We start from the raw sequence: 17753 nt of genomic DNA, 5'->3' as shown, positions 1-17753 counted from the left end.
GACAGATATTGTATGTACAAAAGTATGTATGTCTCAATACCAAAACAGCACACACACACCCAAAACACACACACACCACACTGGTCATTCAATGGTCCAACATAATTCTACGCAACCCTTGTGGATACCTGATGTAGTTTTGTTATTGCCTACTGTTGAAAACTTCTTTGAAAACATTTTCACCTTAAAACCACGAGAAAAATGGCAAATCACAGGGCTGAAGGAAAAAATGGACACTCAAACTGTTTTGCAAGCCTCTTCATTTCTGTAAGAAGACTGTAAAGTAAAAGATATGAAATGCCAAGAGATAACCAACATTTAAACAAACAGACAAATACAATTTGTCAGGTTTTCAGTCTTGACTGCTGAACAACATGCTTAGCTGAGTGCTTCCTCACTCAATGCAGGACTACCTGGAAAGTGCAAAACTGAACCGTTTAGTCTAGTTTCGTAGACAATGCACTGCCTGATAATTTGAGGCAAACGGGTATCAAACACTGAAATGTTCACAAATGCTTAAATATTGTCCATGTTGTGTGGGTAGATACATCGGTAGAGGGAAGGATGGATGGATCCCAGAGTCAGAGAATGTCCATGATGTGGATCTTTGCTTTATTATCACGGCCTTTCATGACACAGCTCATCCTGCATGGTAGCTTGTGGTGCCTTGGTTGCTGCGAAGGGATCCTCACCCTCTCTGCATCAGTTGCATGGGTGTCCTCCATCCTTCCGGGGTGGACATCATGGATGTGGAGTCCCCCATCCCTTTTTTTTCTTCTTCTTCTGACGATGTCGATACACAGTCCTTATCCAAGAACCAGAGCAAGGAGAGAGCTCCAGTTTAAACTGACTCGCCTAGCGCTGCTTCTCTGGTCACCTCATGGAGACCTACCGATGAGCGACTGAAAGGCTCCACATTGCTTGGCCCACCGCCAAGGGGACCCAACAGAAGGCCCAGGGTTTTTTATGCTGGCAAAATGTTCCCCTGCTCATTCTACCCTGGCCAAGCAGTCTCTTCATGCTGTCCCTGCTTTCCTGGATTGGTCTGTCAGCTTCCAGACATGGTGCTATTGGTACTTCCATGGTTGGTCACATGGGGGGTGTTTCCCATAGTGAGACACCTCACTCCCGAGAACCAGGGTTACTCAAGTAACCTAGCGTTTTCTGCATAGAAACATCTGCACTCTTTCAACCCTTTGACAGTATGGCTGTACCGTTACCAGACACTGGTCTAAATCATGGCCTCCTCTCTGATGAATCTAGCTCTGTAGACCACGTCTACAGGATGTGGAGATATGTGAGATTCTGTGTGGAACCCAAAGCTAGGGGAAACCACTGTGCTGCTGGACAGTTTCCATGTGTTGCCACACAAGTGTGTCCGTTTCAGGGGGTGTGGGGCCGTCATGTGGAGCATAGCTTTGGGAACAGCTTAGCCAGAGCCCATCTGCACAGCTAATGGAGAAGATAGCCATATCCAAATGACACGGCCTGCATTTTTCAGCCCTGACACACTCATTTATCAAAACCAGTGTGTCCTCTATCACTAGCCTTGTGAAACCAGTTTCCTCTATCTCAGTAAAGCTGCATTACTTCCAGAGGGAATGCTCATCTGGAGGAGAGAGCTATCAACAAGTGAGCAGTGATGAGCTCCAGCCCTCACACAGACGCCTGATATATTGTGGTGGTGTGATTAGCAGGGATGTGAAAATGTAAAATATTTAAATGTTGCATTTCAACGACATTCATTTTGGAGTGTCAGAGTCAGTTATAACTCTGTATGCACTAGGCACTCATTAATATGGCCAAAATTAAATGATCAGGTTTTTGAATGTAAAAATCCACAAATAGCTTTGTGTTCAGTACATTTTGTAAAAGGATTTTGAATTGTACCAAATTGTGATGAAATTAGAGATTTCCTGATGCACTGGAATATAATAAGACCACTACTGGCCCAGTGCTGCAAAAGGCTGCAGTTGATGGCCTTTGCACAAGGTTTAACATTGCTTTACTTCGAAGCGTGTGCAGCATAAGGTTAGCATCAGCTCTTCAGCAGTGGTGGCACACTCCCCTCAATCAGTGCTCTTCAAACTGACAGTCAGTGGTGTGTGTGTGTGTGTCTCGGCAGGTGTCAGGACGAGTGCCCGGTTAGCAAGTTCGGCGTGAGCTGCAGCCAAACCTGTCGCTGCGAAAATGGAGCCAAGTGCTACCACATCAGTGGGGCGTGTCTGTGTGAGCCGGGCTACACGGGTGAAAACTGTGAGACACGCATCTGCCCACAGGCTGTCTATGGCCTCACGTGTGACAAGAGTTGCCCCTGCCATGGCCCAAACACACGCAGGTAAGGTAGACGGAACAGTGCGACCAGTCCATCTGTATAAAGTCACATTTCTGTACACTCAAAAATGGCATGTTAATGAACATGTTGTGTTACAGTAACAGCATCTCTGACACCGAACACACTTTAACACTCAGTCGTAAATAAGACTACTGGACATACAGCGTAAAAAAAGAACACACTGTTTTTTTATGTCTTTATTGAAAGTGGTAAAAAAGTAATGTGGACACTTACTATGAACTTGGGTTATTCCAATTTTATTTATTTTACGGTATTGGGCAAAAGACATATAAGGAAATGATGTATTTAGCTGGAGAGTAAACATTTTAACTCTCTAATTAAACACAGTCTAGTGCAAAAGTAAGTAAGAGTGGTAATTATGCTTCAGAATGCACAGAAGTATGTTTTCTATGGAGGATGTGAAGGAATGATCAGTTAGAAAAGTATATGTTATTGGACTAAGAGTGCCAAAACGTTTGTAATTCAAGTGTAGTGTGAGTGGGGAGAGAAATCTTTGGTTGGTGCAGTGTGACTGAGCTGTTGGTCACAGTTCCAGTTAGTAATTCAGTAAGGGTGCAGAGTGTGTTTGTATGGGGTGAAGAACTGTACATATAAGCAATTAAAAAATAAATTGTTTAATAATACATCTGTTTAACCTAATTTAGAAAGGTAAAGCACTGTAAATATATATTTTGTAGAATGTAGAATATAATATATGTACTATAACAATACTGTATATGTAGTAACTATCCCAAACATTTTATAGTATCCCCATTTTTCACATTTTTACTAACTTTCATGATGAATAGACCAATAGAAATGCTCTAAATGATTTGGAATAAGATCATTGTCCACAGACTTCCATTGAAACTTCAAAAGCAAACTGTTTTGGAGCAAACCTTTGTGTCCAAACTTTTGACAGGCCCTGTCAAAAGCTAGAATGTGTAAGCATGTGGTTTGTATGTGAGTGAATGAGTGAAAGTGTAAGTGGGAGAGTAAGTGAGAGAAAGAAAGAGAGGGAGGGAGAGAGGGAGAAAGTGTAGAAAGTAGAGAGTTGGTGTGGTGTGTAAGTGCAGGGGGGAGGTTGGTGTTTAATGACAGTGGGTGGGGGGTGAACGTATGTGTTTATGTGTTTAGAGCCACACACACAGTTTCCCATTGTGTTTCTGGCCTACCGATCAGACAGGCTGGCACAGCTGACTGGCTGCATGTGTTGTGTGCGCAGACAGCTGCCCTGCTCTGGCTCAATAGAGCTGCTGTTTCAGGTGCAGCCAGCTGCCTTACCAACAGGTACTGGCCACAGTCAGCTTGTAACAACAAACTCACGGACAACAAAATTATGGCTATATAACAACATGACTACACAGTTAATTATTATTTATTATGTATAGTGAAGCTCGCTGACTGGGATACAACACACATATAGCCATTTTTAAAATCCAGCAGTCCTACATGTGTTGATTGTGGTAAAACTGTGGTAAATCTCAAAATTTTTCTTAGGAATCTTCATGCCATGTTTGCCCTGCATGTACTTCTGCCCCATTGAATTCACCACACATCTAGCCTCTCTGAATGTTTCATTTATATCTTAAACATCTCAATCATTATTTCTCTTGTTCTCTCTCTCAGTTGTCATCCTGTGTCCGGTGAGTGCTCATGTCAGCCCGGTTGGTCAGGTGTGTACTGTAATGAGACGTGTGCTCCTGGATTCTACGGTGAGGAGTGCCGGCAGGTGTGTCAGTGCCAGAACGGTGCAGACTGCCACAGTGTGACAGGGGAGTGTATCTGTGCCCCAGGCTTTAAGGTAAACACCATTCAAAAATACCAAACTCTAGTACACTTGGTTTCTATAATAGACAGGTTTGTAAATGATTCTAGTATCATTTAAAATGATTAGTAAGCAGGAAGCTAGAAGGCTGTAAAAACTTGCCTATGCAAATATCTGGGCACCTTATAGAGTCAGAACGTTTCAGCTTCAGCTGGTGGCTGGTTTGATCTTTGCATTCCAGATTTGCTGGTATTTTGTGAAATCCCTTCTTCCCTCTCACCCATGAAATAATGCCAGCAACACAGTCCTAAAGCATTATAGCTCTACATCCATGCTTCACAGTTAGCAAGGTGTCCTGCTGATTTGCTGATTGTGTACAAGGTGTTTTAACTATTGTGACTTTAACTTTAGTTCACAGCACAAACTCATTTGGCTTTTCTAAACCGCCAAAATTAAACCGCTTGGATGTCTTCTTAAAACTTTCTCCTGCTTTGCTTTCAGATCTTTAGAGCCCATGTTTGATTAGTTTTAGTTAATTCTATCAAATTTCTTTAAAGTTAAATATATACCGTATAACCTGAATACTTCCATGCACTTTATTGAATTGTGTCATTGCATATTTACTAGAATAGATAGTATATGTTGATCAACTTAGTGGACTGTATGTGTTCATTGACAAATGTGCTGATTACCTGTGTTTTTAGGGTGCCAATTGCTCCATCCCCTGTCCTGCTGGCACATTTGGAGTAAACTGCTCCTCTGTGTGCACCTGTAAGAATGGAGCCACGTGTTCTTCTGTAGATGGGTCCTGCACATGCAAAGCAGGTAACTAAATCTGATTTCAGGTTTGCAATTTTGTCTTGCTCCATGAACCAAAACTCATTTTAAATTGTTTCAGTGTGAGTGTTTTGAACAACGTGCCCCAGAACAGATTTTTAGAGTTATGATGTAACTGAAAACCAAAATATGTGCTCTGGTATGCTCAGTTCAACTAAAACATCTTATTTTATGATAAATTAGTTTGATGCTAGCTTCCTTGGGGCGTTTTTGGCAGGCAGTACAACATCCACATGGACTGGATTGCGCAATGGAAGGGATTAACATGAATAAAGATGCTTTTAGAAAAAAATGCCATTAATTTGAACTCCTTGTTTCATGCTGGACTGATTTTCTTAATGTTTGATCTAAAAAGAGAAGTAAAACATATGTATTGACATGTAATTCAACCGTAGGAGTGCTGATTATGTCTCTAAAGCATTCCATCCAGAGGATTACAGTTGAATATTAGAAAAGCCTCCCAGTTTATATACTCAAATGTCCTATAAATCCAGGCCTTTCATTGCATCATTCTGATCCACAGGCTGGCATGGAGTGCACTGCTCTATAAACTGTCCCAGTGGCAGATGGGGACTAGGCTGTAACCTCACCTGCATGTGTGGAAACGGTGGAGCATGCAACGCTCTGGATGGTCGCTGCACCTGCGCTCCAGGCTGGAGAGGAGAGAGATGTGACCTCCACTGTCAGGTGAGTTCGGTGAAACTTTACACACAGACAAAGTCAGTGTAAACAGATTTTGGTCATTCTGGAGCTTTTCTATCGCTCCATCATCATGGAATATTGAAACAATGTAAAGAACAACTGCCAGATTCGGATGATGTCAAAAAATTTAAAAAGGCTGTAATGGCGATACAAGGTTTTTGCAGGACAGCTAACATAGTTGTTAAGTGTATTAAAAGTACAGTGCGCAACAATGTTTGTACAAAATCTCCCCTGATACATCATATTGCAATTCTGTTGCTACTGTTTTTGAAAGCTTCATCAAAACACACACAAAACAGATATCACAGCAGATAATAAACAATTATAGCCCTGTCTATCAAAACTACTGTATTTCAGTGTACTTGATTTTGACAATAGTTGTGCTGATGTAATGAGTTGTGTTTACAGTGTGTTGCTGGTTGCTGATCTATTAGGCTAGTTGTATTTGTTTGTAAGATCAACCTTCCGGGCACATTTTAATTGCCTGAAATGTGGCATTTAGCATTAGCTTAGATCAGTCCTGAAAGTCTGAGTTTAGCTTGGAGAGATCACATGCTCTGAGTGAAGGAGCAAAGCTTGGCTTTCTTTTTTAATCCCACTGCAAAGTCACTTTCCTCTAGAAATTTGTGGATTAGGGCAGTTCTTTCAAAATCCTCATGATCACATGGTTGAACCAAGCGTATCTGTAGAATATTTTACATTTGTTCATACAAGCAGAACTCTGTGTGGCTTTTACAAGCCTTAATCTGCTTATAGAAGTCAGAATTGAAGACATTTGAAAAATTGGTGTTTTGTGGGATGATAGAACTGACACTAGCATTGGGTGATGATGTGATTTTTTTTCAGGATGGGACGTATGGCATGGACTGTCGAGAGCGCTGTGATTGCAGTCATGCCGATGGGTGTCACCCGGCCACTGGCTACTGCCGCTGCCTTGCAGGCTGGACAGGTGAGCTCTCATTCAGCGCTACTTTCATGTATCTAAAGAAATATTACCTTTATAGACATAGTTTGGCAAAAAATCATATTTACACAAATTCCACAGTCAAATCCCAATATTAAGTATTGGGGAATTCAGTGTAATTAGTTTGTAGGTTAATAAATAATGCTCAAAAACTGCTGATCAGGCTTTTCTGAGAACTTTTGACGTGAGTATTGATCATGCTTAGTTGACATCTACTACTAACACTACTAACACTACTATTTTTAAAGTGACCTGACTGACCATCTGCTTTCTGCAGAAAACTCCATTCCATAGACGCAAAAATCGCTACTACAGAACAATGACGATTGGCTTGCTTACTTATTTTGCGTAAATGTGATTTGATATTCTAATGAACAGGTAACTAGGTGTATTTTGGCGTATTTATTTGACTTATATAGTTAACATTTTCTGAGAAATCTCTAAAGCCTCACTTGGTGCCACATATAAAATTTCTGTCTGACCTACTAGTTGATGACTGGTCATTTACACATCTAATGTTTAAAAATACACTGATTGCCACAACAGTCACAAATAAAGTACCTTAATGTGCTCTTCTATCTTACTTTTACTGTTTTTTTTACTTTTTGGATGCAGCTTCACATAGGTTTTGAGAAAAAAATATGTATATATAAAATATATATATAAAAATATTTAAAAATATTTGCGTCACCAGATAGGTATAGGCGACGAGATTAGATGCAGCTCTCTAACCTAACTTGATAGAAAACATGGTGCCATGGAGCATAATGGCACATGTGTGTTTTTAATTTTGTCAGTTTCTATATATAACAGTATACCATAGTGTCAGAGAGCAATCAAGTCTGTTTAAGCTTACTTAAACGCTCATAGTTTGAGACAAGTGTGTGATATAGTTTATACAGTGCTAACTGGCGTGGTTTGGGTATCTGTTCTTTGCTAGCTAGCTTGTTAGCACTGTAGCTGAAGTGCAAAAAAGTGAAGAAGCAAAATTGATTATATTTGTGTAGGGTGAAAATTGTCTAAATGAGATTGTTGGCTAGATTTTTTGGCTGACACTATGAAGCTGCAAATGTGATTACGTAGAAAGCATACTTCAGAACAGGGGGAAGTTCTGGTCTGCCCCTGCAACCGCATCTTCTCCTCTTCTCCCATCACTCCTGTTTTCCTCTCCTCTACACTCCTCTCCTCTCCGGGATGTTCACTGTGCGAGCAGCATACTGATGATTTTGCCCCAACGTGCCGGCCCTATAAATACCCAGGCGTTTCTTCAGAGCTACTTAGCCTGAGTTTATCGCCAGCATTCCTCCATCGCCTAGCAACGCACACAGGCCCTCAAAGAGGCCTTTGTCCTGAGTCCTGGCATTGCGCTCCATCACAATGCTGCTTATCGCCGCACAGCCTGAGGAGGGACGACTGAGACATGCACACACAAAGCAGAAAGAGATATGATCATTTAGGAGAGTTACTGTATATCCCAGCTCGTTCAAATCTTCACGGCTGTCAGTGCTGAGCAGTGTCCTTGTGTGCTAAATAAGCTGAATAAGACAGATACGAGCAGCTCCCCTCTGATTGAGGCAAACTACTACTCATTGTCAATACTGTACAAAGTAGCCTCAGCAGGATTTCATTTCAACATTGAAACAGTCTCCTCCTTCTTCACATCCTTGATCATTTGTGTAAATCTCTCCACTTTATGCATCTTTGTGACCTTTGACTTCCTCTTGCCCCTTTTTTCTGGCTTGACATCATATCTTAAAAGATTTACTAGAAACCCAATAGAGCATACAGTAAGCCTTTTGCCTTTGTTTCAATCTTCTGTCAGACCAGTGTGTACTGCTGGCTGGCGTGAGCTCGCTCTGGCTTCAGATTTTGCTTCCAAAGCCAACTCCCTGGTCTAGACCCCACCAGAAAATGAATCAAGCTAATCAGCTGATTTATTAGGCAAGGTCATAAAGCTGAAGCTGTACCGGTAGGGTGCCTCTGCAACCCACAGGCTAAACACTGGCTTTCTGTTCTAGTCTGCTTCACTTCACACTCTGAGGCAAGACTTCAGACTGTCTACAGGTCAGTGTTTAGAGCGGAGCTTTGGTCCACCCAAAGTTATCACATGAAATTCACATATTTCATTGGAGCCATACGGTTAAAGTAGCTAATTAGCCAAACATTAATTGCCATCTGATAATATCATGCAAACTGCACCCTTGCCTAATAGTCCTGTGAAGATTTCCATCTTTGAGAGGCATGATATCATTATACTGGTGTGTTCACTGCAGGTTGGTATGGATCTACTACAGAGAACTGTAGTTAACGCATATGCGAGTGCTTACTATATGTGTCTATATTTGTGCATGTTTCTCTCTGTCTCAGGGATCCACTGTGACAGTGTGTGTGCTGAGGGCCGCTGGGGACCGAACTGCTCTTTGCCTTGTAACTGTAAAAATGGAGCGTCCTGCTCACCTGATGAAGGGACCTGCGAATGTGCTCCTGGATTTAGAGGCACCACCTGTCAACGGAGTGAGTGTTCTCTGTGTGTGTGTGTCTAACTTCATAGGAGAAGGAAAAATGGTCCTTGTTTTAATGTATGCTAATGTAGCAAGTTGTTATTATTTATGCACGATAATATCTGATTTAATACAGTGTCAGCAGATTAATTACCGGACAGATGACTACATTTTACTAATATTTCAAACCAAGCAGAATGTTTAGATGATAACGGACTACTGCAATAAGATACTTGCAGTTTATAAACTACTGCATTTGTGACCCCATTCAAATCAATGTCCCATTTCTCTGTTGTAAATCAAGATAGACGCTTCATGTTTTTTATTGCAATAGGAACCATCCCCTGGACTGTATATAGGTTATCAAATTGATCTTAGGTCAGCTGTTGATATCTAACTGTTGTGATTTGGGCCAAACAGTCTGCTCGCCTGGTTACTTCGGTCACCGCTGCAGCCAGGCATGCCCACAGTGTGTCCACAGCAACGGCCCCTGCCACCATGTGACTGGCCAGTGCGACTGTCTTCCTGGTTTTAAAGGAGCTCTTTGCAATGAAGGTGAGAATGAACTTGTCAACGTCTGTAATTTTCCATCACACACATTCAGTCTCAACCTCTCATCTAGTTTTATATTCTGAGAATTGCCTTGAAACAGCTCACATTCTGGGGTGCCAGAGTCCAGCACAGTTTGTTGATCCTTTTTCCTGCTCTAAACTGGCAGTGAACACATCAGGCATAGAAGTAGCTCATCCAGACTCCAAAGAATGATTAGAGATCATCTCTCTCTCTCTCTCTCTCTCTCTCTCTCTCTCTCTCTCTTTCTCTCTTTCTCTCTCTCTCTTTGGACAGTGTGTCCCAGCGGCAGGTTTGGAAAGAACTGTGCCTGGACCTGTACCTGTACCAACAACGGCACATGCAACCCCATTGACGGCTCTTGCCAGTGTTATCCTGGCTGGATTGGCAGTGACTGCTCCCAGCGTGAGTATGCTGAGCACTCTCGTTCAGTCTTCAAAGAAAAACAACTTTATCTCCATCACTGCTTCCCAAAATGGGGTCAGAGGGCCCGGGGGTCTGGGAGCCAGTGACGGCAGTCCAGAGCAGAAATGAAATGTTCATGTGCATCTAACATAACACTGGAACAGAGAGTGCTCAGGAAAATGTAGAAACTGCACCAGTTATGCAACATTCTTTACCATACTCCTCTGTGATGTACCACTCACTTTTGTTTTCTTAAGACATGTGTTGTGTTGTTCTGTCATTTACTAATTATCCAAATATGTGCTACAAACAACCCAAAGTGTATAATTTTTCTTAAAAGTGGGAATTTATTTTGGTTTTAACACAAGAATGTGTTCTGACTATACAATCTACAGTACTGTGGGTGACAGACCACAGTTCATTTATCTAATTTCCAGTGAAAATGACCATTAAGTACACTTTTTCAACTGAGACATAATAATCTACTCGCATAAAAAGAGTAAAGTCAAAGGGAAATTTAAAAAAAAAGGAAAATATTGGGTCAAATTCTTTGAGTTTTCTAAACCGGAGTCAAAAATAATGAAAAGATATAGAGAAAATGGGACTTCTAATAACCATGCAAGACCTTGCAGGCCACCAAACAGGTCCACATCAGATAAACAGCACTTAAAGCTTTTTAAAGAGAGGAGAAAATGACGCTGCTCAGAACTATGGGCCCAGAGCCCAGACCTTAGCATTATTAAATGTGTTTAGGCTGTCTTTGATGGTAAGAGGCAGAAAACTTCTACGACTGAACATTGCCGTTATGAAAAAATCTCCCTACAATGAAGAAAGGTGTCTGAATTTTGCACACTGCTGCTTGTCACACAAAATGGGTTAAAGCAGTCATAACACAAAAGTCATAACGTAAAAAACGAGAAATAGCGATAACACAACAATTATGTTGTCAAAGAGTAAATACTGTCCACTGTTGACCCAGGTGCACTCGGTGAACTGTTTGGAGTACTTGATACACACATCATTCAGTTCCTAATACAGAAATCATTACAATATATTTGGTAAATGTGTAGCACATTTTATGGAGTCCCACAGGGTTATGTTTTAGGGTTTATGAAGCTTATGCTAGTTGTGGCAGTAATGTAGTTATGAGAAGAACAGAAGTGTAGGCCTACGCACAGGGATGTAAGCGGTTAAGTAAGTGTATAATTACAATGACCACTCTCTATTTGGAGATGAGAGGGGCCTCAAATCCTGTCTGTGTAAGTGCTGGCAACAGAATGCCTCTGGTGCCCCCTGTTGACTGTATCTGAATCAGCCATCCAAATTATTAATATGAACTTTCATAAGTGTATGTGGTTTTATATATGAAATACAGTACTATCTTGATATTCTTCATCAAACATATATTTTATGTTTGTTTGTTAATATGTATGCGTCTGTTATACACAGTATGGCCAAAGGTTTGTAGACATCTGCACATTCAGGTTGTTCTGAAACCAAAGACATTCATGAAGTGAATGAGTTCGTTCCCTCCTTTGCTGCAATAACAGCCTCTACTCTTCTGAGAAGGCTTTTCAGATGATTTTTCAACTGCTGTACAAACTGCTGTAGGAATTTGATTGCATTCAGCCAAGGGAGCATCAGTGTGGTCAGATACTGATGTTGGACGATTAGTTCTGGATCAAAAAAAACACCCAGAGAACATTGTTCCACTGCCTCACAGCTTTATAGCCAAAGCTTGGCACTAAACACGGTGACCTAATGTTCAAGTGCAGTTGTCCAGAGCATTAGATCACCATGTCCAGGGCAAAGCATCGGCCAGAGGGGTATAAAACCCCAGGGTATAGGGCTATGGAGCAGCAGAACAGTGTTCCTTGGGGATTTACAGTTTTATTAGCATTGCTTTTCTGTAGAGATTATGTGCAGAGTGTGTGTGTCAGCAATATGTGCTCCTCAGAGTAGTTGAATCGTCTAATAAGAAAGGGTGTGTGAAGACTTTTAAACACATATTGTATGTATATGAACTCTATTTTGACTCCATTCAGTGTAAACAAAGTGGGGAGAAATCAGTGGTGAAACTGTGTGTGTGTTTGTTGTTGTAGCCTGTCCTCCTGGTTACTGGGGTCCGAACTGCATCCACACCTGTAACTGTCATAACGGAGCGTTCTGCAGTGCGTATGATGGCGAGTGCAAATGTACACCAGGGTGGACGGGCCTTTACTGCACACAGCGTGAGTCTCTCTCACTTTCAGCTTTTTGACCATGCCTTAATGCATGGTGTAGCAACTCATCATATAATAACTGCTTAGAATGTAATAACTGTGACAGATATGATAGAATCATGATTAGCTGATATGTATACTCTATATTGTAATGGATTTAACTAATTCCCTTCACAATATGTGGCCAAAATGGTCCTGAATGTTCCACTCTTTGTCTTTGTATTATTATACTGGCAATCAAAACAGAATAGCTCAAACGTACTTATGGTACATGTCGTTGCTGTCAGGCAAACTTTTTACCTATATTTTTACCTACCTATATCTAATTCTTGACGTTTTTCCCTTTTTGGCATTTTTAAATCTGGTAGTTGTTCTTTACATTGTAAATTTCATGATAAATGAACCAATAGAAATGCTCCAAAGCTACTTGAAAAAAAGTATTATTACATTGACTTGCATTGAAAGTTAAGTTTTCCTTCTCCTGTAAAGTATCTGTTCTGGAGATACAAAGTTTGTAGCACAACAGTGATAATATTCAAAATTGAAACGAACTGAATACAATATCACTCCCAAGCAGCAAAAATCTCATAACAAAGAGATTTCATCATGTTATATTATTACATCAGTCATCAATTTCACTGTATTACATAATGTGTTATTGCCTTCCATCCGAAATCATTATCTTTTCATTTTGTGAGCAGATTATTATATCATAATTGCCCGATTTCATCCCATTAGACACAGTTACTATATAACAAGCAGTTCTTACTCTGAGTTGGTGCACTTATTCTTGTCTGATGTTGATGTTGTTCTTGTTCTAATTGTGTGTGTGTGTCAGTAAATGATAATGGGAGTAGAATTTCAAATGACATAGTCCTGTGTGCAATGCCAACAGTTAGTACCTAACTGTATCTTCTTCAATACGTATGATCAGTGGATGTGTACGCATTGCAGGCTGTCTGTTAGGTTTCTATGGTAAAGACTGTTCCCAGACCTGTCAGTGTCAGAATGGTGCAGACTGTGACCACATCTCTGGGCAGTGTACCTGCCGCAGAGGCTTCATGGGACGACACTGTGAACAAAGTGAGTGAGCAGGGCGTGGAATCATGTGATCCGAGTCAATAGAGCCAGAGTGTTTTGGGCTAAAATGACTTTCTTTTTTTTTTGGCTTTTTAATCCTGAATGTCGATGATTTTGTAGCCCACTGCACTGTGCCGTGATGATGCTAAGCTTACCCGTCGCTCTGTCTGTGATCTCAGAATGTCCTCCCGGTACATACGGCTTCGGCTGCCGGCAGGTGTGTGACTGCCTCAATAACTCCACCTGTGATCACATGACTGGGACATGCTACTGCAACCCAGGCTGGAAGGGTGCCCGGTGTGACCAAGGTAAGGGGTTGCTCTGAGAGTCTGCAAGATGTTACAGAGGTAGGATACGGTTACGGTACTAGTCTTGCAAAAGAGCTCTTATTGGTATAGCATGATGGTGTTCTTGCCCAAGCAGACAATTAAACCCAAGTCTGCCACATGGAGGGTAACATTGTTATCCACTAGGCCTATCCCACCACTATGAATGCAACAGCATATTTGTTCTAAAGGGTTAAAGATTACTTTGCTAGCTACATCATCTATTATAGTTGCTGTAGACTAAAGGGCACACTAAACAAAAATATGCACATGCAGACATAACAGTGTCTTCTGTTAATTTCTATAAAACAGTAATTACTGAGCTTGCTTCTCTCTCCTTTCCCTGTGTTTAGCTGGTGTAATCATCGTGGGTAACCTCAACAGTCTGACCAGTGCAGCAGTGCCAGTCGATTCCTATCAGATTGGAGCTATTGCAGGCATCATTGTTCTGGTGCTGCTGGTGCTCTTCCTCTTGCTCCTATTCATTATCTACCGAAAAAAGCAGAAGGGGAAAGAGCCTACAATGCCAGCAGTGACTTACACCCCAGCCATGCGGGTCAACACAGACTACACCATTGCAGGTCAGTATTGAGGCTTAAACTGCTTGCTCCCAAATTAAAAATGACATCAATCAATCCAAGTGAAGTTAATCATGATACCAAATCACAATGGACATCAATCAGTTTCTTCCTGGCTCTTACTCACGGGTTGAGTGCATGCGGCTCAGGGGATTTCATTAATCATCACTGATTAATCAGCTATGAAAAATAGACCTGTGTACATCCTTAATGTGTGAGTGTGTAAATTTGGCACCTCTGTTTATTTACATTTACTTCATGACAAATTCTGGAACTGCTTCCATCCATGTGGTCTTTGAATCTTCAAACTGAGAACTTTAATTTGACACAGGAAATAATGGGACAAGCTGGGGTCTGTGTGCTTTGACCAGTTGACTAGTTTCCTAATAGTCCAAATATAGTAAGCAGTTCCTTAGAAAACATATAGAACTGAAGAGGAATTATTATGGCTTTGTGTATGTACATTAAACTACAGAGCCAACTTGACTATTACTGTGATTATGACTGTATTAAAGCTATTCTGTATCCTATCCTCTTCAATGTGCATTTACTTCATTCTGTGATCTTCAGGCCTGATATTTTGTCTGTCATCTTTTTTAGATGCATTACCACAGGGAAATGAAGCCCCTCCCAACAGTAACTATTTCTCCAACCCCAGCTATCACACACTGACCCAGTGCACCAGCCCACCTCATGTTAATAACCTGCCCTATGGGAAGGTAAGCACACTTACTCTGCAGAACGACAGAGCACTGTCAACTTATCTAAAGGCAGTATTTTCTGTAGCAGTTCTGAGCTAAGATTCATACGTTTATATATGTTAAGGGGGCACTATGGCAAAAATTATCAATTTAAACATTACTACATGATTACTTTGTTAACAGGCCTACTTGCATCCTTCAGAAGTGAGTAACACTTGTAAATGTATAAAGTAACATTTACAGATTTAAATGCTTAAAGAGCGCCCTTCTGATGAAGGTGGGAGAAAATTCAAGTACTCTGGGGCGAATATTTGAGGGCAGGATTTTTTTTTCTGTTGGCTAGCTAATACAGAAGGACATACAATGGCTAACCTTAGTGTACAGAGGCAGAATCTCTATTTATTAGCCTTAAAGATGTTGCTAGCTGTCAAGATTTCCTTTTCACTGTAGGGCTGTTTCCCAGGGGTTGTATGACATATTTGCATAATGCATGCTGGATGTTGTAGTCTGGAGGACACTGATGGAAGAAATCACAACAATAATACAAAATCATGAATTCTGACCAACAAATAAGGCTGATGGATGTAAAGCAACACTATAAAATATTGCATGCTCTTACAAATTGCACAGTAAAAGCTAGTTTTACACTGGAATGCCTCTTTAAACCTTTTCTTTTGTATTTTTCCAAATGGCAGACAAAGAACAACCAGTTGTTTGTTAACCTGAAGAATGTGGAGCAGCGAAAGAGGCCTTCCCTAATGGAGCACACTGCAACTCTGCCTGCTGACTGGAAACAGGGCAGCTGTTTCAATGAACTAGGTGAGCCATAGGATGTAAAAGAGCTTCAGTGCTTTCCCAATATTCAGAAAATTACTATGGCACTTCATTGACAAGTAATTGCACAGAACAGATTTGTGAAGTCTGTATGAAACACATACACTGACATTATCCAATTAGACTTCTCTCCAGCTTCTGCTATCTCAAATTCTTTGCAATTCTTTCCATATGCAAATAGCTTTCCCATAAAATGAAAGCCTCTGGTAATGGAGTAATGGAAGAGATCTGACGTGTTTCATTATGATTTATGGCAAATGCGATGTTTCTCAATAAAATATATCACATATAAAAGAAAACTCTCCTATCCAGGCTTTTTATACTATTATGTCTGATCTCATTCCAGCGTTATGTGCCTTACACATAATTGTATAATATGCCCTCCAGTATTCCACATTTTATGGTCTTTTTATTTGCACCCAGCACATCACTATATCAGTTGTATTGATCCAATTTCCTGTCAGCAGTTTTAGCAGTAAAGTCTTTTTTTCTTTGTGTTGGTGTTTGTATAGGAGCTTATGGAGTTGACAGACGCTACATGGGAAAATCTCTACGAGGTAAGAAAATTTACCAATTTACATGCGATCATATATAAACTAGGGGTGCAGGGGTGATTTTACTTGTGCCTTATAGTATAGTATGATTGTGGGATTGTGTCACCCAAACTAGGACATTTAGCATACTGAACAAGTCCAAGTAAGAAGTCCGAAGATATCCCTTACTGTGGCGTTCTGGGCCATAACCAATGACCTTCTAGTTGCCTTTCCAGACCAGTGCCTTTTTGCACACAATAGCTGGAGCATGCTTGGTCCCTTAATAGCAGATGCAGTTGGTCCCCCAATAACAGGGAGGAGTAATTAACCTAATGAGGCCACAGTTGCAAATCTGCCTCTCAGGTCATTAAAAGGGTCAAATAAGACATAGAGTCACTTGACTTGCAAGTGTGAAGTAAAGTTAGGGCTCAGCTTTATTGTTCATAATCATGGATTACAATGGATTTGAAATATGAATCGGTGTTCATGCACAGATGTATGGATAACTGTTTTGTTTTAATTTGCATTATAATTATTGTGTGGATGTTAACAGTATGATGATTAGCAAATATTGACTTTTGGTCACCATATTGCTCAAGTAAATGTTATGGAAGATGTTGGATTTTGTTTACATAACATCACAACTTAAAAGCAACAAAATATCAGCTTATAATGTTGTTAGAATGTCAAGTCAAATGTATGTTACAATGTTATGGCGTTGACCAAGCGTTGCCATTTGACCTGTGGTCCCATAACATCACAACTTAAAACCAAGAAAAATATCAGCATGTGCTGCCGTCATTGTTCTGTGTCAAATTGACATTAGCATTAGACGTCGTTTTCCTCCATACTGCTTTCATTGAACACATTGTTTTTAAACTTTTGGTTAATAGTGTAATACAGTACTGCTCAACTGTACTGTTTTTACTCATTTTCCCCCCAGACCTGGTGAAAGGTATACCCTACCATGCAAGCTCCTGCTCGCTGAACAGCTCAGAGAATCCCTACGCTACCATTAAAGACCCTCCTCTCCTGGTGCCCAAGAACACAGAGTGTGGCTATGTGGAGATGAAGTCCCCGGCACAGAGAGACTCGCCTTACGCAGAGATACACAACTCCAGCCCCACTAACAAAAACGTTTACGAAGTCGGTAAGTGGAGAAAAGATTAATGTAGCCTGTTCAGGATGTCTTCAGATCCATTGTCATCAATATAGGTCTTCTTTTAATCTCTTGTAATCTTTTTTAATTCTCATGCACCTGTAGTACAATTACCTGGATAAGTTCCAGCCACATGAAAATCAGATCACTTCAGGAGATTGTCTGAGATGCATTTGAGCCACATTATAGCAGTGTAAACACATCTGTCTCTCCAAGACTCACTCGACAACCAAAACCC

General features: G+C 40.8%; 1 protein-coding gene across 2 annotated transcripts in view; it reads left to right on the top strand.

Moving 5' to 3' along the window:
• Positions 1 to 17753, top strand: part of megf10 (multiple EGF-like-domains 10) — a 68098-nt gene that overhangs the window by 46048 nt on the left and 4297 nt on the right. Inside the window, exons 9-24 of one of the 2 annotated variants that reach the window (XM_072658687.1) lie at positions 2126 to 2338; positions 3965 to 4139; positions 4808 to 4928; positions 5464 to 5627; positions 6489 to 6591; positions 8974 to 9120; positions 9528 to 9662; positions 9954 to 10082; positions 12185 to 12313; positions 13259 to 13387; positions 13564 to 13692; positions 14064 to 14291; positions 14889 to 15007; positions 15685 to 15808; positions 16336 to 16380; positions 17300 to 17506. In XM_072658687.1, the coding sequence (XP_072514788.1) occupies positions 2126 to 2338; positions 3965 to 4139; positions 4808 to 4928; positions 5464 to 5627; positions 6489 to 6591; positions 8974 to 9120; positions 9528 to 9662; positions 9954 to 10082; positions 12185 to 12313; positions 13259 to 13387; positions 13564 to 13692; positions 14064 to 14291; positions 14889 to 15007; positions 15685 to 15808; positions 16336 to 16380; positions 17300 to 17506 (2297 nt within the window). The remainder of the gene's footprint in view (positions 1 to 2125; positions 2339 to 3964; positions 4140 to 4807; positions 4929 to 5463; positions 5628 to 6488; positions 6592 to 8973; positions 9121 to 9527; positions 9663 to 9953; positions 10083 to 12184; positions 12314 to 13258; positions 13388 to 13563; positions 13693 to 14063; positions 14292 to 14888; positions 15008 to 15684; positions 15809 to 16335; positions 16381 to 17299; positions 17507 to 17753) is intronic. The other variant, XM_072658688.1, reaches the window with a different exon arrangement.

This window comes from Salminus brasiliensis, chromosome 16 (assembly GCF_030463535.1).
Source record: "Salminus brasiliensis chromosome 16, fSalBra1.hap2, whole genome shotgun sequence".
In the NCBI taxonomy this organism is placed as follows: domain Eukaryota; kingdom Metazoa; phylum Chordata; class Actinopteri; order Characiformes; family Bryconidae; genus Salminus; species Salminus brasiliensis.
The sequence above is the reverse complement of the archived record's forward strand: the minus strand, read 5'-3'. Positions and strand labels throughout refer to the sequence as shown.